Below are 19,372 nucleotides of genomic sequence, written 5' to 3'. Positions count from 1 at the left end.
ACTGACACCCTTCTTCTCTGTGTCTCTCGGCAGTTTCCGTGGGTTACGAGTACGAGTCCTGTGCCAGTCTTGTTCTTTGGGAGAAGCGAATTGCTACCTTGCAGGGCTATGAACTGGACCCAACAAATCTGGGAGGCTGGTCCATCGACAAACACCACATACTCAACACACGCAGTGGTACGAACGCACACCTCATGACTTATTTACAGCGGACAACTTCCTTACACGCAGAAGTGTCACGGTTGTCCAGGTGACATTTAGCTGCTGTCGGGGGGATGTAGGAACACAGTGTGCCTTCCTGTGGTTGATGTACGGAGATACCTTTTTACCTGTCAGTGCAGATTTTCACTGGAAGAAAAAGTACTGTCTCACCTTGAGCCTGTCACATGAGATAAGCATGTGCACTCACCGTCTGTGTTGCATGAGCAATGGGAATCATATTTTAGGAAATATGTAGGAAGACTAGCTTCAGTGATAACTCACACCAACTCTTGTGTTTTGGTAATATATTATAAATGTATTATATTCAATTTACACTCAATTGTACAGTATATTTGTAGGTTTTATACAACATCGCGCAAAATGTTTATTTTCTATACATTATACTCAAACAATCGCACACTTTTAACAAAGATGTAACATTTAATTTGATCAAATGTTTTAAAACTGTAATTAGAACATGTTTCAATTGTAATCTAACCTTTTTAAACTTTATTCACAGATTTTAAAACTGTGATCAATCCATTTTCAACTGTAATTAAACAATATTCAACTCTAATCAAATGGTTTTCAACTGTAACCAAACAGTTTTCAACTGTAATAAAGAATAAAAAGGAACAGAGAGAAGAAAAGTTCTTATTGTTTTTGCCCAACTTTCATATTTCTCATTCCTTCTCCATTTAATAGCATTACTTCATACCTAGTTTATGTGCTAGTTTATTAATGATATAAATACTTTGATGCTTATGATCTGTGAATGCATTTCATCCTTTTCTATATTTCCCAAATCATGGTCTCTGTCTCAAAATAAATGCAAATGTTTAAACTTTGACTGCGTGTTTTTCCTCAGGCATTCTTCATAAGGGAAGCGGGGAAAACATCTTTGTGACGACTCAACCTCCAGTCATGATCAGCGTCATGGGAAACGGGCGCAGACGCAGCATCTCCTGCCCGAGCTGCAACGGCCTCGCCGACGGCAACAAGCTGCTGGCACCTGTGGCCTTGGCAATGGGAACTGATGGCAGCCTTTATGTCGGCGACCTCAACTTTATTCGGAGGGTCTTCCCATCCATGAATACAACTGGCATCCTTGAGTTAAGGTACGAAGAAGTATATTCAGTGTGTTCCTTCGCTGAAGATGTGGAGAAAAATGAAAAAAAATCCTGCTAAATAAAAAGGTGCCAATTAATGGAGAGTGAATGATCATGCTGTTCTGTTGCTCTCTTCCCTTCACTCCAGGAACAAAGATTTCAGACACAGGTGAGTGTTCAAAGATTGATGCAAATGTAGTATTCAACTCATCAGTGATTTATTTTGTTTTTCGCAGTAACAACCCAACTCATAAGTACTTCCTCGCCGTGGACCCGGTGTCAGGAGCATTGTTCATCTCAGACACCAACTCCAGGCGGATCTACCGCGTCCGCTCCCTGACAGGCGGTCGGCTACTCTCAGACAATGCCGAGGTTGTGGCCGGGACCGGAGAGCAGTGCCTGCCCTTCGACGAGCGCTGCGGCGACGGTGGAAAAGCCACAGAGGCTACGCTCATGAGCCCCAAAGGTGAGTCGCTTATCAGCAGTTAACTACGTCCGTATTCATGATTAGAGAAACTATTACGCTTATGTATTTTCTCATGTGCTCCTTTGTTCTTTGTGCAATCAGATGATGAATAGAGATAACTACAGCTAATGGTTTTCATTATTTGTACTTTTTTAGAGAGGCACAGTTCAGCAGTTCAGAGCACAATGAGTACTAATTTTTCTTTATCAGAAGAGCTTTTTATTCATACAGCACCAAGCGAAAAACTAAAGCAGGACAGACGCAGTTCTGTAAATCAGGTTAATGTTAAACAAATTAATTCAATCTCTTTATTCTTCTGCATTATTGGACGTCGGGGCGTTGTGACACCAAACTGTCAAGGATGTCTCATTGTCACGGTTCCACATGAAAATATATGCATCATGAGAGTTAGAGAAACCTCTTTTGTCTTCACGTCCTTCTTTTCTAATCTCGTCCTCCCATGAAAAACCTGAGCTTCTTTAACTTCTAACAGGAGCTCATTCCTATCGACAGGTCTCTCCTGAAAGTTTCCCTTTTTCTCTCTGGTCTGCCACAGATCAACTCTGACATCATGATATACTTCATTTGTGTTTTGGTCAAGCTCAGGCGACAATTTAGGACTGTCCTAGTTATTCTAATGAACCTCTAAAAATAAAAAGTAACAATAAAGAGTCCTTCCCAGTTGTCAGTTTGTAACCAATAAAAGAAAATAATTCTTGAAATATTTTCAACACAACATTTAAATAAATCCAAGCAGAAAACATCTAATTTCATTTAGCATAACTAGCTAACAAGAAGACAACATATCACATATATATTTGCCTTCAGATAAAAAATGATTGATGCAGGATTTTGTGTTATTTCTTTATTGTGTTAACCTCTTTTTATTTTATTCATATTATTTCATTTTATATTCTGTAATCCGACCACAAGAATTCCTGACTATAAAAGTTTTCTGATTCAAGCAAGGTGTCATTTGAACGCAGCATGGTTGTTTATCGTTCTCACTTTAACAAATATACATTTTTTTCCTTTCAGTTTGTCTTAAACTAAATGTTAAAATCATTTTCTATTTCTATTTCTGCTTCAAATAGCTGGAGAATTACAAAGAAGTGGTTATTAATTGGTACAAAAATATATATAAAATAAATATGTAGCGTTAACTGAAGTAGCAAATTGAACTTCATCACAAACTGAAGGGAAATTGAACAGGTTGAAATTAGTTGATAAAGGGTTTGGTATGAAACTTAAACAGTGCAGGGGAAACCTCAAAATGTCATGCTTTAAAAAGAAAAGTGTTTTGACTTGGTATTCTAACTAATGAACGACACGTTCCACTTGTAAAACTGTGAAAAAAGTCTCTTTTTTTTCAGCAGGCTTCTTGAGCATTTATTTCTTTATCCGTTCATCTATTTGACTTTGTTCTCCGCTACAGCATCCACTATTGTTATGTGTTTTTGTTCCAGAACAAAAAAAAAAAGGAAAGGAAAACACCTGTCACACTACTTGTTAGTTTTCAGATAAAAATGTTACTGATGAATAAAAGACTGGCAGGGAGAGAAGAAACTCCGACAGCCAGTGAAAGAAAAGGGAAGTGGAATGGATGATGTCAAGTGACACTTTTTCTCTTCGCAGCGAAACTCCTTCCAGGCAGCAGCCGTCCTCCGGGAGCGGCATCGGCTCGCCTGTACACCCCAATGACTCACCAAAACTAACACTTCTCCAACAGATCATGCCCGCTCCATCACTCTGTTCCTGCCGGTCGATGAAACATTGAGCAATTCATCTGTCAGGGCTGCTATCACTTTTTGCAGGCGGAAGGAGAGCACTTTAATTGACTCGGAATGTCTATGGGATGCTGGGATTCTTATGAGTTATGAGTCGTCACTCATGGGCTTCATCTCCGCTTTGACAGGTATCGCAGTGGATAAAAATGGGCTGATGTACTTCGTGGATGCCACCATGATCCGAAAGGTTGACCAGAACGGCATTATCTCCACTCTGCTGGGGGCAAACGACCTGACGGCCGTGCGTCCTCTGAGCTGCGACACCAGCATGGACGTCAGCCAGGTAAGACGCTTTTTGTGGAGGTGAAGAAGAACAGCTCGCAATGATGGATGGAGGGTCTAACTGCTCTGTGAGTGCTGAGCTATGACAATTGTGTGGACAGCCGCCAGGCGAGGGTCAGGGATGTACTGATTTAGGGCGGGATTAACGATCCCGTGGATAACTGAAGGGATCAAAACAGGCCTGGAGACACTAAAGAAATATGAGGCGGAAACTTAGTTGAGCCTTGGCGCGCTGTCAAATTGCTCCCTTCATTTTTAATAATGCGGCGTGCGAAACTTCTCCCTGTGCCCCGCAGGTCCGACTGGAGTGGCCCACGGACTTGGCGGTGAACCCAATGGACAACTCCCTCTACGTGCTGGAGAACAATGTCATCCTGAGGATCACCGAAAATCATCAGGTTGGTTCCGGATGAGGTGGAGCGCCACAACATGTCCTCAGAGTGTACGCCCCCCTTAAAGGTTCTGACAGGATTTTGTCCCAATTAGACTTCTGCAAGCCAATTTAAAAGTTTTTAGCGCATGAGTTCTAGTAGGGACCCTTTTGATTAATTAGCTGGATAAACCGGTCTCTGGACCTATTAAAAGTTCCAAGACACTAAAATGAATTTGCACCTTTTTTTTTTAAATATGTGGTGTCTGTTCACAGGTGAGCATCATAGCGGGTCGACCGATGCACTGCCAGGTTCCGGGCATCGACTACAGCCTCAGCAAACTGGCCATTCACGCCGCTCTGGAGAGTGCGACCGCCATCGCTCTCTCACACACGGGCGTCCTCTACATCGCAGAGACGGACGAGAAGAAGATCAACAGAGTGCGACAGGTAGGTCGCCATGTTTAAACTACTTTTCCACTGAAGACATTAAATTGAAAAAAAATTGTGTGTAAATAGAAGAATAAATAAATAAGAATACAATTATTAATGAAAAACTTAATTAAAAATAAAGATCTATATTTAACACGAAAAGAATAAGTTGACATGTGACAAAGTAGAGAAAAAGGTTCCAAAAAAGAAAGTGTGAAACTAAGAAGTAAATAATTAGAATGTTTAACTCGTGTGTGTGAACTCCAAAATGTAGATTAGTTTTGATGTATTCGGATCATTGCAGTTCAAAACACTGATGAGGTTTTGCTGCAAAAAATTTAATTATTTCTTCACTCTTTTTTTTTTACTTATCTATGCTATATTTAATGATTTTTCATTCAAATTATGCTGTAGGTTTAAATAAAGTCTTTGATTACAGAAGAGGAAATGATCTTGTAACAAGCACAATGTAGAATAAGATAAGTTTTGATTGAGACAAATCTTGGGCTTTGTAGCTTTTGTTATGAAGGTAAGAAACAAGTTTTTCTTTGTGGTGATGGACTGATGAAGCTTCATGAAACAGTGTTCTGGTTTTCACAGCCCACTGGATGGCGCTCTCCTGTATGAGCTTTGGATTTGAACAATGATTTGAATGACAACTGTGAGCGCCCCCTTCTGAGAACTAAAAATAAATTCATGACACTTCATCAACTCAACACTAACTGGTCTGAAAAAGCTTCATGAAGTACTTTGGATTTTTCTCAGAGCCCAGTAGGTGGCACTGCTAGTTTGCCAGTGAGATTATAGAGCAGAGAGTTCTACCGAACGAGTGGGTGATGCTTCGCAAAGCTTCATAAGCCCAGCACAGGTTGAAAAAAGATGTTTTACTGATTAATTTATTTACTCAACCACTTTTAAATATTTTGTGAAAATGTGTTCTGTCACCTCTTGTCTTCTAATCTAAAAATTGATGGTCTGAATTTCTAAGACAGCATTAACTAAGGAGGTGTCCTTAGTTCATTTTTCCTTCATAACATTATTTGTGACACTATGTTTAAGCGTCTTTCTCCGGAGGTTTTTTGCATTCAAGGGCAGACCAGCAGACCTGCGACCTTCAGCAGAGCTTTTAGAGTCGTCATTATCATCGTAGAAATGTTTACGCCTCTCACCCGAGAGATGCTTCCAACAGCTGGGATCAGGTGGCAGAACAAAGGTGCAAAGCTGGTGTTCTTGACTCGGCGTGAGATTAGTCCAAAAGAAGAAATGGAGTGCTGACCATAATGCTGACGGCGGCCTTCAGAGCAAGGGGTTCAAGTTCAAGGCCTCGTCTGACAGCCGCATCCATTAAGGAGATGCCGGCGGAATATAAAGGCAGAGATTTAAACAACATTGTCGTCAAAGGAGGAAAAACTTCTCTTGTCTTTGGTCAGTAAAAAAGTGTTTCTGTCCGTGTTTAGGTGAGCACCAACGGGGAGATCTCCCTGCTCGCCGGCGCCGCCTCGGACTGCGACTGTAAGAACGACGTCAACTGCAACTGCTTCTTCGGCGATGACGGCTACGCCCCGGACGCCGGCTTGAACTCCCCCACGTCCCTGGCGGTGTCCCCCGACGGGACCCTTTTCATCGCGGACCTGAACAATATCCGTATCAGAGCCGTGCGGTCGAACCGACCCGGTCCGGCCGTTTCCAACGTGGGTTTCGGCGGCTCCGGCGGGGCCCAGTACGAGGTGGCGTCTCCACGTGAGCAGGAGCTTTACGTCTTCAACGGAGAGGGCCAGCACATCCAGACCGTCAGCCTGGTGACCGGGGAGCCACTCTTCAACTTCACCTACGGTCCGGACGGCGAGCTGACCAGCCTGGTGGACAACTGCAACAACACGCTGAAAGTGAGGCGGGACGGTATGGGTCAGGGGGGAGGAGCTGGTCTCCTCAGGCTGGTGCTCCTACCGGAGAACCAGGTGGTGACCCTGGGACTGGACCCGACTGGGGGGCTTCGCAGTGTCTCCGCCATGGGGCAGGAGGTAGCGCTGATGGGCTACACCGGCAACACGGGTCTACTGGCAACCAAAGCGGATGAGACAGGATGGACAACCTTCTACAGGTGAGTCTGAGTTATCCTTAGCGTTCATGAGACTCACCCCGTCTTCTGAAGTGTGTTGCTGCCCCCCAGTGTTGGCTTTGAGAACTGCAGGCCGACTTGATATTTTTTCAATATATATATTTTATTAGTGTTTGTCATGTTTCCAAGCGTGAACGAACACATAACACACATTTCTAATCCTATATTCTGATTCTGCTTTTGTCTATTATTCAAATTATTTAAAAGAAAATGACATGTACAATATATGTACATGGACTTTAGGTTTTTAAGTGAAATATAAAGTATATAAAATACGTTGGCTTTAATTAGTTTATTTTACCACAAAAGAGTCCAATCATCCTAAAAGTATATGAATTTGTGCGTCTCTTCTTAAATGTTATTTTGATCAATATGTGGCTCATTTTATGTCACAAAATTTAAGATGAATATTGCTTGAGGGATGCTCTGGCAAATTGATTTCCATTGGCTTTGTTTTTGTAAAGTTGGACCAAAACAGAATGATAACTTTATTTATTTACTTAATTTAAGTAGTTTTTTCTAGTAGAAAATTATTGATCAATATTCAAAAACATCTTCTAGTTTAGAAAGTAATATAATTTGTGCAGCAGTGTCCTCATTTTTCTGTTAAATAGAGCCACAGATTATAAAGCAGAGAGCGCCATCTGGTGGACTTCAGGACTGTGACTCAGAAACGGTGTCCTTTAAAGGAAAAATGGAATGTCAACTGAGTAATTGTCCTGAAACCTTCTTCTCGAATGTGACTCCTCCAGGTACGACAGCGAAGGCCGTCTGACCAACGTCACGTACCCGACGGGAATGGTGACCAGCCTCCACCGAGAGATCGAGCGCTCCATCAACATCGACATTGAGAGCTCCAGTCGAGACGACGACGTCACCGTCATCACCAACCTCTCGTCGGTCGAGGCGTCGTACACCGTGGTGCAAGGTACCCCCCCTCCTCAAGTCTGCCATCTTCTCCTTAATATTCAAGCACTCTTGCGCCCCCCTGTGGTGCTCAGTATGCAGCCAACTCTAATTGAAAGGCTTGTAATTTTCCCTCGGTTATGTGCATGCTCCGCGAGATTACTTTGCTTCTCTACCCACTTCGGACCTCTTCTCTCTCCCTCCTCTCGTGGAGTTGAATTACCAATATATGCTTGTTTAATCCCAACTGGGATTATCCTGCTTTTGAATATCGCCACAGTGAAATTCATTAACTCGCACGAAATGAATCCTCCTCATCCCTCAAGCTCTGTCCTCAGACACACACGGATGCAGCCGTACAAATACAGCCGACAACCCGTTCCCATGATCCCTTAGCTTATTTTGTCTGTTTAGAGAAGAGGAGGAGGACGGAGAGTAATTGTCTCTCCTCCTCTGACCAGAGTAAAGTGACAGGAGCATGAATACAAACGGGGGCTATAAATCCGAATCCCACACCGGGAGTGAGATGTATTCAGTGATCCACCTTGCGTTGTGGGAGGACGAGGCGAAAGTTGTTCACAGCGTTGTAAGTCATTTAAGATTTCCAGCACACTGTGTGGGATTCAGGACAGCTCTCTGCTGACATACTCACTTAACCATCTCCCTCTCTCCCGCTCCTTCTCGCTCTCTTCATTAACTCCCGCACAGTGAATTCTCCTTGGCCCTCAAGGTCTCATTTCTCTCTCCCGTTTCTTTCTCACTAGCTTTGGTTTTATTACGAGGTTGTTCAGACAGAGAGCACGTGGAAGATTTATCTTAAGGCTGTTGCTGCCAAGTCAATGGAAAAAAGCTTCACTTGTCTGTTTGAGGCATTGTTAAAATGTGCCGGGAGCTTTATTACAAATTGGTCTTATGGATTACTGTCATTTATGGAGGGGGCTTTCGGATTGGAGACGCCGTCTGATCCCCCTCACCTTTCGTCAGTCTAAAGCATCCGCTCCTGGCCGTATCCGTCAAACATCTCTGAGCGGGAAACTATTTCAATCTCGCTCCACGGTCGCTTCATTGTGATTAATACGCCGGCTTCCAGACGGACGGAAAAATTCCGCCGCAGCACTAAGAACCGGCTTATCTGCTTCCATTTCTGCGTCCGAGATTGATTTATTAAACTGCAGAGATTGGGCCGATTGTTAAGAGACGACAGCGTTCATTTGACAATCTTCTCTGGCAGAATACAGTCGGGTCAGTCGTGGATGTTTAAAGAGAATGATATGATGCTCATTGACATGAGCCTGGAGGATCGTGTTTGTGGAGAAGATGTCGTTTACAATTTCACTCTGCATTTTCTGACACATTTGCTGTCTAAGATATACAAGTACTGGCTGTTACCAGGGGCCTCATGTACAAAGAAGTTTGTGGATTTTCTACTAAAAACGGTTGAACACTCAAATCCAGAAAATAGTGCACGTACATAAATTTTGGGATATATGAATTCTGTGGGTGCATGCACAGAACTAAAGCACTTTTCCTTTGTACATCCCAGTCAATATGGAATTAAATGCAAATTCTTATAACATTTATGAAATAATGGCGTTTTGTCTACAAATTACAAATAAACAAGTCATGTGACGATTTATTTATATAAGTGTCTTTTTCAAGGAAATCTCTCCGATCACATGATCACATGAGGGGAACCTGCTTTAGCTGCTTTCATTCTGCAGTTTCACTTTGAGTAAACTGACGGGATGTTGTTTCACAAGAACGTCTGTGACTCTTGTACAGAAGACTTGAAGCGATCAGACGCTGATCCTTTTGTTCATTATATTATAAAAGCAAGTTATAATTCTTTTCAATTTTTTCTGAATAGCATGAAATAGCAGATTAAAATATTCAATATTCAATAAGTACAGATCATCAGTTTAGTGAATGAGAACATATTTATAAGTTTGTGAATACTTTAATATCCACTCGTGTAACTACAAACACTTGTGTGTGTGTGTTAGTTTTTGATCAATATTGATCGTTAAAATAACTCTGATGTGAACATCCCAACATGACTAGTGAGGCTGACATGCACCTGGGCAGTAAATAAGGACGTACGCCCCCTTCAAACTTGTCGGGAAGTCCTTTTGAACGGTCTTTTCCTTTTGTTAGATATGGACTTTGACGTGGAAAAGTATGTCCTCATGTTTTTTGTGCGTACGACCTCTTAGTACATGAGGCCGGCAGTGTTGTGCTGGGGCCTATCCCAGCTAATCAGGGAGAGAAACCTAAAAATAAATATAAACCTATACCTATACATATATATATATACTTTATAAATAACCTATAAACCCTGTTATGTTGATGTGATATCTACCCTCAGGCCAGTTGGTTGACACATGTGCATTCATTGTTAAATGTCTTTAAATTTAAAAATGTATCCTGACTTTTATTATTTTTTTTATCTAATTGACTTTAGTTGCTGGAATAGAAAACAAGGGGATTTAAACAATCATTTATTTTCTTTTTTTTTACTGAAAATCTGTTCAACAAGTAAATCATATCAAACTTTGTTGTAAGAGGTTGTGACTCTAATAAAACTAAACAGAAATAGCTTTAAAATGTGTTACAGCCTCTTGCATGATGCGTCTTTAAAACATGTCTCTATGCTTCTCCTCCCAGATCAAGTGCGTAACAGCTACCAGCTGTGCAACAATGGTACCCTGAGAGTGATGTACGCCAACGGGATGGGCATCAGCTTCCACACGGAGCCGCACATCCTGGCCGGATCCGTCAGCCCGACGATCGGCCGCAGAAACATCACCCTGCCCACCGACAATGGCCTGAACTCCATTGAATGGCGTCTGCGTAAGGAGCAGACCAAGGGCAAGATCACCGTGTTTGGCAGGAAACTGCGGGTGCGTAGATAAAATGCAAGCACTTAAAAGCTTCACGTATCGCTGAATCGTCTTGTTGTTGTTTTTTTTTACCTCCAGGCTCACGGACGCAACCTCCTTTCCATTGACTTTGACCGCAACACGCGCACGGAGAAGATTTACGACGACCATAGAAAGTTTACGCTGCGCATCATGTACGACGCCCAGGGCCGGCCGGCGATGTGGTTGCCCAGCAGCAGCCTCGCGGTCGTCAACGTGTCCTATTCGTCCACGGGGCAGCTGGTGGGTCTGCAGCGAGGGAGCATGAGCGAGAGGACGGAGTTCGACTCGCAGGGACGCATCCTGTCCCGATCGTTCGTGGACGGCAAGGTGTGGAGCTACAGCTACCTCGACAAGGTAACCAATGCCCTGCTCGTTTGTTACATCCATGTCTGAAGACTCCACAGTACGACTGATTAAAAGTGATGGTAAAATCCTGAGCTAAAGTATGTTTGTCAAATTTACTTTCAATTTTGCCTGTGTGAAAGAGGAATGTGGTAGTAAGTAAATAAGTAAGTAATATTTATTTATATAGCGCTTTTCCAGACCAGGGTCACAAAGCGCTTAAACAATCAAAACAATACTCAATAAAGTATATACTTTAAAGGTCAACATAAAACTGAGAACACAACAGGAGTTCCAGAAAATCAAGGAAAAGCCTGAACAAATAAAAACGTCTTAAGATGTTTCTTGAAGGAGTCAGTGGATTCCATCAAGCGTAAAAAAGAGAGGAAGATTGTTCCAAAGCTTAGGAGCAACAGCCTGGAAGGATTTCTCTCCTCTGGTCCTGAACCGTGTGCGAGGAACCATAAGTAGATTCTGATCCACAGACCTCAGAGCCCGAGCTGGGGTGTAAGGCTGGATGAGATCAGTGATGTAAGGAGGAGCCTGACCATGAATAGTTCTGAAAGTAAGAACCAGAATTTTAAAGTTGATCCTGAAAGAAACTGGAAGCCAGTGAAGAGTTTTAAGGATCGGGGAAATGAAAGTTCTTCTAGTGGAGCGGGTCAGAATTCTCGCTGTAGTATCTCTGAAGGAGTAAACATGGACCTCGAGGATAAATACTTGTAAATACTCACAATAACTTGTGAAACTGGAATGAAGATTTCAAAGCGACTCAACAGCTCAGTGCTTCACAAAGAATTCAGACACACATGTAAACTCTGTGTTATCCAAGTAAAATGTGGGACTTTAACCCAGATCTGATTTCTGTTCTTTGTTTAAGTAACAGGTTGAAGTCAGATTCCTAACCTGATCACTGTCATCCGGAATCTAAACTATTTTTCACCTCCTTCCAGTCCATGGTGCTGCTCCTGCAGAGCCAGAGGCAGTACGTGTTTGAGTTCGACGCTTCGGGCCGGGTCACGGCGGTCACCATGCCCAGCGTGGCCCGGCACACCATGTTCACTCACGTGTCCGTCGGCTACATCCGCAACACCTACAACCCCCCGGAGAGCAACGCCTCCATCATCCACGACTTCAGCGAGGACGGCCGACCGCAGGCCACCTACTTCCTGGGCACCGGTCGCCGGGTCCTCTACAAGTACGGCAAGCTGGCCAAGTTGTCGGAGATCGTGTACGACAGCACCGTGGTCACGTTCGGCTACGACGAGACCGCCGGCGTCCTGAAGATGGTGAACCTCCAGAGCGGGGGTTTCTCCTGCACCATACGGTATCGCAAAATGGGCCCGCTCATCGACAAGCAGATTTACCGCTTCAGCGAGGAGGGGATGGTCAACGCCAGGTTCGACTACACCTACCACGACAACAGCTTTCGCATCGCCAGCATGAAGCCGGTCATCAGCGAGACGCCGCTGCCCGTGGACCTCTACAGATACGACGAGATCTCCGGGAAGGTGAAACCATTGATTAACTTATCCTCTTTTTCCTTTCCTTTCATTCGCTCACACTCTTCTCTCACCCACAGGTGGAGCACTTTGGGAAGTTCGGGGTCATTTATTACGATATCAATCAAATCATCACCACGGCCGTGATGACGCTGAGCAAGCATTTCGACACCCACGGTCGCATCAAGGAGGTCCAGTACGAGATCTTCCGGTCACTCATGTACTGGATGACGGTGCAGTACGACAGCATGGGACGGGTGGTGAAGAGGGAGCTGAAAATCGGGCCGTACGCCAACACCACTCAGTACCGCTACGATTACGATGGAGACGGCCAGCTCAGCGGGGTCAAGGTGAATATTCCAGACGGTTTCTTCTCACCGGTCGCTCAATTCTGAAATCCGTGGACTCTATTCCAGGTGAACGACTGGTCCACCTGGCGCTACAGCTACGACCTGAACGGGAACCTTCACCTGCTGAACCCCGGCAACAGCGCTCGAATCCTGCCTCTCCGCTACGACCTGAGGGACCGGATCACGCGCCTGGGGGACGTCCAGTACCGGGTGGACGAGGACGGGTACCTCAGCCAGCGGGGCTCCGACATCTTCGACTACAACTCCAAAGGGCAGCTGCTGAGGGCCTACAATCGAGGCCCCAACAGCTGGAGCGTGGTGTACCACTACGACGGGCTCGGCCGCCGCGTCTCCTCCAAGAACAGCATGGGACAACACCTGCAGTTCTTCTACGCCGACCTCAACCATCCGGCTAGAGTGACGCACATCTTTAACCACTCCAGCTCAGAGATCTCCTCCATGTATTACGACCTGCAGGTAAGAACAAACACTCATATCTCCCTTAGAACATCAGACCTAAAGTCACAGTTAACATGGAATCTTATTAATTAATTAAATATCCTTCACCGTTTCCAGAGATGTGCCACACACACATACATGAAAACATCATTTTAACTTTAAATATATTATTCTCATCACAATGTCAACCTGTAAACAAAGGATGGATTATTATGGTCTCCTGTTTTTAGTGTCACTTAAGGCTCCAAAGAAAAATAGACCTTGATGAGGACACTCTCTTCCTCCCTCCCACCTTCCTTCCTTTCACCCACCGTCTCTCCAATCCCCTCTATATATATCTATCCACCCTCCTTCTTTCTCTCTCTCTTTCTCTCTCTCTCTATCTGCCCCTCCATTCCACTCTCTCTATCCATCTCACTTCCATCTATCTCTCTATGTCTTTCATCCACACACCATAATGTGATTTTATTTTTCTAAATACAAGGGGAAAGTGTAATGTATTGATTCAAGGTTAAATATTTTTTTACAGAAATTATATTTACACTTTTCACATAAACAGTTTGTATGCTATTTTTAAAAAAACACAACAATTGAAAAACATATTTACACATAACCTTTTTTTTTAGTTGATTTTACAATGAAGCCTCTTATTATGTGGTTTTATTGTTTGTTTTTGGTGTTAGTAAAGTGACCTGAGAGCTTTGAAAGGGGCTTTTAAATAAAATGTATTATTGTTATTATATAGTAGCATTATTCATAGTATTGTTATTACAAAAGTATAACTAATGAATACATGTTTTATTTTGGTTGTTCTTCCCTCCTGTATCAAACTTTAAAAAAACTAACCACATCAAACAATGAAAAATTGTATCATTCCAAGCCTGCAATTTACTAAACATTACAATCAGATCCGACAGTTTATTTGTGGCGCAGCAAGAACTAGTTTCCGTCGACCACAGGACAGATTATATGGACACTTGTCATGTGACTGTCAGAGGCCGCTGCGTCAGTGGAAAGAATAAATTGATTTGCTGTTTTTCATTATCAGGGCCATCTGTTTGCCATGGAGGTGAGCAGCGGAGAGGAATACTACATCGCGTCCGACAACACCGGGACACCGCTGGCTGTCTTCAGCAGCAACGGACAGATGATCAAACAAGTAAGAGTCGTCGTGACGAAGCCGCCGCTCGGAGCTTCAATCCAACACGTCTTCCGTCTCAGGTGCAGTACACGGCCTACGGAGAGGTTTACCTCGACTCCAACCCGGAGTTCCAGCTCGTGGTGGGATTTCACGGCGGCCTCTATGACCCGTTGACCAAGTTGGTCCACTTCACTCAGAGGGACTACGACGTGCTGGCCGGACGCTGGACTTCGCCCGACTACACCATCTGGCCCAAGATCGGAAAAGATCCGGCACCGTTTAACCTGTACATGTTCAAGAACAACAACCCTCTGAGTGACATGTTGGATGTGAAGAATTACGTCACAGGTAGATGATCATGAATATGATTGAAGCCTGAAACGTTTTGTTGTACTTTTAGCTTTAGCTTTCAGCATCTTAGTCACTGAATTGGTACATTTACTTAACTTAGATCAAAAGTGTGTTTGCTGAATAGAAGAAACTGATGAACCAGTATCATTTTCTTACCTCTTTTAAATAAAAAAAATAATTAAACTGTTGGTTGTTAGCAGCTACAAAAGCATAATTATCACTCAGTTTCAGTTTCAGTTACATTTTTAATACTTGACATCAAACTCAGATTGTAAGACACGACAAAAAAAATAACATATCATTAAAAAATAAAAAAATTAGATTAGAATTAAAAAGCCTTTTGTTTACTAAAAAAACTTTTTATATGCATAAAATAACATGATGTTCATAAATATTTGGAAATTTTACTTATCATTAAAAAAAAGATTAATTACGTATACATTATATTTCAAATTTTTTAATATTATTATTATTATTATTAGTCAATATGTAAAAATGGTTAAATCATCGATATTATTAACATTTCCTGAAGAGAGTTTGTAACATTTTCTTAACAATTGAACACAGATTGTAATTTAACCTCCTTGGCTGATGTAATAGCAAATACATTTTGTCAATTCTAAACAAAACAATCATGTATAAGTGGTTTATATAAATGATCCCGTATCTAATTTTCATCTTTATCATATAAAATTAATTTAAAAAATAGGTCAAGGGGACCCAGTGGGCCGAAAACAAATGTGTTTGAGGTATCCCTTGTGTTGACCTCCTCCACCAGTGCGTATGTATTTCTGGATGCCAGGAAGGTCGTTCACCTTGACCCTGTGACAACACAAGGGATACCACAAACACATTTGTTTGTCTTATGTCTTGGCCTGTTAGAGTTTTTAAATGTGTAGGTATTTTAAATTTGTATTGCGTTTGATTGTTCAAGTGCTTTGTTACCCTTGGTCTAAAAAGGCTCTTTACAAATAACTGTTACTTACTTACTTAGATATGTTTTCAGACCACTGGGTCACCTTGACCCAGAGACAACACAAGGGTTGAAAATGAAACAAGTACATTTTAAAAAATAATTTAGGATACAATAAATATACAACATGTATAATAAAAGGCAGGACATATAGTAAAAATGTCTTTATATTATAATGTAAATCAATATGTGAACAGATAATAATATAATCCTATATTAACTGTGAAAAATGAATATGTGAAATTAAAAATAACATTTTATCAAAGAGCATTAAAACATAAAAAAGGGACATAATAGAATAAATGGCTTTTCGACCTTTACTATATCGTTATCAAGATAAAAAATCTATCGTTAAACTGAGGCTTAATCAGCCAAGATCAGCCAAACTTTATTAACAGTATCACAGGAAAGTTACTTCTTAAAGTTTTATTTTTGAATTTTGAAGAAATACTTAAAAGCCGTCTGTGTTCACGCACCTCTGGAATAAAGGTGCAGGGATGTTGACAAAAAGCCACAGTGACAGCGTAGCCACCATATTTCACACCATCACTAAGAGACTGACTCTGTCTTCTGCCGCAGACGTGAAGAGCTGGCTGGTGATGTTCGGCTTCCAGCTCAGCAACATCATCCCCGGATTCCCCCGACACTCGCTCTACTTCGTGGACCCGCCGTACGAGCTGCAGGCCACGCAACACTGCGAGAACGGACAGGTAGTGGCGAACCGGCGACTAATGATGATGTCAGAGTTTGTAATTGATTGTTTTCTCCGCAGCTGATCACGGGCGTGCAGCAGGCGGCCGAGCGCCACAACCAGGCCTTCATGGCGCTGGAGGGTCGCCTTCTCAACAAGGAGCGGCGCCGGCGCAAGAACAAACCGGGCCACTGGTTCGGCACCAACACCCCCATCATCGGCCGCGGCGTCATGCTAGCGCTAACGGAAGGACGGGTGGTGGCGGGCGTCTCGGCCTTGGCCAGCGACGACAGCCGCAAGGTGGCGCTGGTGCTGAACGGGGCCCAGTACCTGGAGGGCACCCACTACACCCAGGACGGGAAGGACTTTCACTACTTCGTGAAAGTGGGGTCCGCCGACAGCGACCTGTTGGCGCTGGGGCTCACCAACGGACGCAAGTCGCTAGAGAGCGGGATTAACGTGACGGTGAGCGGGCGCTCGAGGCGAGGCGTGACCGTGGAGTTCGCGGTGCCGTCGTTCGTGCTGAGCGTCCGCTACGGGCTGGCCGTGGACGTGGTGGACGAGGAGAAGGTAAGACTGTTGGAGCTGGCCCGGCAGAGGGCGCTGGCGGGAGCCTGGAACAAGGAGCAGCAGAGAGCCCGGGACGGGAAGGGCGGGAGTCGGCTGTGGACGGAGGGCGAGAGACAGCAGCTGCTCACCACGGGCCGAGCACAAGGCTACGACGGCTACTACGTGCTGCCCGTGGAGCAGTACCCAGAACTGGCGGACAGCAGCAACAACATCCAGTTTCTCCGACAGAACGAAATGGGGAAAAGGTAACAGCCCACCTGAACCCACCTGGAAAAGGCATTCCCCGCTTTCACTCAACCGTGGTTTATCCCTCTCTTTCTTTCCTTCCCCCCGGCTTCCCAAAATCCTCTTACGAACCTTTGGAGAAATTAACCAACAAACGGGGGGTTACTCGCGGATTGCTGCAGGGACTTTTGAAAAGAATGACAAAAACAATTTTACTGCCACTGGCAAAAAGAAAAAAAACGACAAAAAAAAACTTTTTTGAGAACTTTGAACATCTGATAAAGCACTAGAGAACTTTAAAAACAAACTGTTGCTTAGTGATTAAGAAGATTTTCCCCTTTTTAAAAAAGATATCGATATTTTCACCCATATTTTTTGGGTCGGTGAGGTCAGGCCGTGACGCAGTTGAGCTGCGCCGGCGAACATCGGCGTCTCCCGTAAAACAGCGAAAGGGGGCGAAGGGACCAAAAAAAAAAAGAGGTGGAGAAGCCACTCCAGCGTGCAGCAGCAGCGAAGAATAAATAAAAAAAAAAGACATCATCATAAACAGCAGTTGGTTCGAAAACTACAAGCTGTCTCCCGTGTCTCAGGCCTCCCATTCTCCACTGCGGTCCAGTCGTCTGCTGCACACGAACGCAACACAAACCCTGAACGTGCCGTCATGGAACTAAAAGACTTTTCCAAATAAGAAGAAAAAAAAGAAAAAAAAAAAGGTGAAAAAACGATGGCTATATTTGTGGACAGTGGTATCTCACATTCTTGTTTCAATCGGGGGGGAAGAAGAAGAAGAATCATTCAACTACATACGTGTCCGACTACACAGAGTTTCAGGATGTTGCGTGAACTGTAGATGCTGTAGTTTTGTACGTTTCAGTCGCAGTAGAATCGTGAGACTCACACCACAGCACTTCTGTACAGAACACGACGCTCACAAAGAGTTCCTGGAAACATGCTGAGTTAGTATTTATTTAACTTGTTTTTTGCTTTTTTCTTTCTCTTAAATTATTTATTCTTAGTACTATATGACAATCATGAATGAGTCACCGGTTCTATTCCTGACGAACTTTGATGGATGAGTTTTATCTTCTTTTTGTAAAATATGTAAGACGTTTTTTTTGGTTTTGTATTCATTTCAGTTGCCAGGGCAAATACTAGTCACTCTCGAGAAGAATAATTTATGTAAGAAAGTCTTTAAAAAAAACAGTTTATACTTTAAATAAAGTCTTTAAAACTGTGAAATCTGTTTTTTCGAAGTATATTTCAATGTACAGTGTATAGACTTACCTTTATGCAGCACAGTAGAATATTGTTGAGAATATCAAGTTTTATATTTCTAAGAGGAAGTGGCTTGTAATGTGCAGAATCTTTAGCTGGTATTAATACTCTAGAGTTTTTTTTGTTTTTTTTTGTGGCACTCTAATATTGCATATCTACAATATCAATCCCCAGTTTCTTGTTTTTGACTTTTTCTTTTTTCCGGGGGGTTTTGGAAGCAGAGATGTTTCTGTCCTAGATTCCAAGAGCAGTAGCAGTAATGGATCCCTCTCACTGTGAAGAGACTCGTGCTGGATGTCATATTGTACCAAATCAGTATTATCAACGAATGATTATACATTCACTTAACGCGAGACTCTTCTGAGAACCTTATCAATAAAACATAATTGTTTACTTCAACTGAGCCGCTGTGTAGCCATGTTTTTCTTTCGCTTCCTCTTCGCGCAGAGATTCCCCGGGTCGACCAAGGAAGAAAGGAACAGATGTTGTTCAATCTGGATCCAGGCGGGTTTTGAGGGATTTGTCGATGCTTTTTTTTTTTTTAAGTTCAATAATAAAAAATGTTTGTTTGCGTGTGTGTCTGAGAAATCTCAATAAAACACACAACTGGAAGTAAGGGTAGGCGGCTCCCTATGAGGCTTCAAAAGATCCTTCAAAAGATTTGTGGATTCAGATGGTAGTCCAGAAACAAAAAATGTAGTCATCCACTTTTTATATTGTTTTTTTAAATGACAAACAGAATTATATACGAAGACAAAAGGCAAAACAAGCTCACCGTAATCTACATTTTTGACTTACAAGTCGTTCGAGGTAAGTCGACCATCTATCTTAGGAATACTTGTGCGACGAATTCCTTGTTATGCAACTTCCTTTTCCTAACTGAAGACACTGAAAATGCAT

General features: G+C 43.0%; 1 protein-coding gene across 13 annotated transcripts in view; it reads left to right on the top strand.

Moving 5' to 3' along the window:
• The window catches only part of tenm2a (teneurin transmembrane protein 2a), a 215,016-nt gene extending 196,141 nt beyond the window's left edge, over positions 1 to 18,875 (top strand). For all 13 annotated transcript variants that reach the window (XM_087798487.1, XM_087798488.1, XM_087798478.1 and 10 more), the window contains 18 exons: positions 34 to 177; positions 1,070 to 1,319; positions 1,459 to 1,479; positions 1,547 to 1,776; positions 3,692 to 3,846; positions 4,142 to 4,243; positions 4,492 to 4,665; positions 6,105 to 6,748; positions 7,519 to 7,694; positions 10,337 to 10,572; positions 10,651 to 10,947; positions 11,889 to 12,446; positions 12,518 to 12,787; positions 12,854 to 13,264; positions 14,295 to 14,405; positions 14,468 to 14,735; positions 16,291 to 16,421; positions 16,484 to 18,875. In XM_087798487.1, the coding sequence (XP_087654613.1) occupies positions 34 to 177; positions 1,070 to 1,319; positions 1,459 to 1,479; positions 1,547 to 1,776; positions 3,692 to 3,846; positions 4,142 to 4,243; positions 4,492 to 4,665; positions 6,105 to 6,748; positions 7,519 to 7,694; positions 10,337 to 10,572; positions 10,651 to 10,947; positions 11,889 to 12,446; positions 12,518 to 12,787; positions 12,854 to 13,264; positions 14,295 to 14,405; positions 14,468 to 14,735; positions 16,291 to 16,421; positions 16,484 to 17,221 (4,916 nt within the window). In that variant the 3' untranslated portion in view covers positions 17,222 to 18,875. The remainder of the gene's footprint in view (positions 1 to 33; positions 178 to 1,069; positions 1,320 to 1,458; positions 1,480 to 1,546; positions 1,777 to 3,691; positions 3,847 to 4,141; positions 4,244 to 4,491; positions 4,666 to 6,104; positions 6,749 to 7,518; positions 7,695 to 10,336; positions 10,573 to 10,650; positions 10,948 to 11,888; positions 12,447 to 12,517; positions 12,788 to 12,853; positions 13,265 to 14,294; positions 14,406 to 14,467; positions 14,736 to 16,290; positions 16,422 to 16,483) is intronic.
• Positions 18,876 to 19,372: the final 497 nt, after the last annotated feature.

This window comes from Callionymus lyra, chromosome 9, assembly GCF_982586985.1.
Source record: "Callionymus lyra chromosome 9, fCalLyr1.hap1.1, whole genome shotgun sequence".
Classification (NCBI taxonomy): domain Eukaryota; kingdom Metazoa; phylum Chordata; class Actinopteri; order Syngnathiformes; family Callionymidae; genus Callionymus; species Callionymus lyra.
This window is presented reverse-complemented; position numbering and strand designations above follow the sequence as displayed.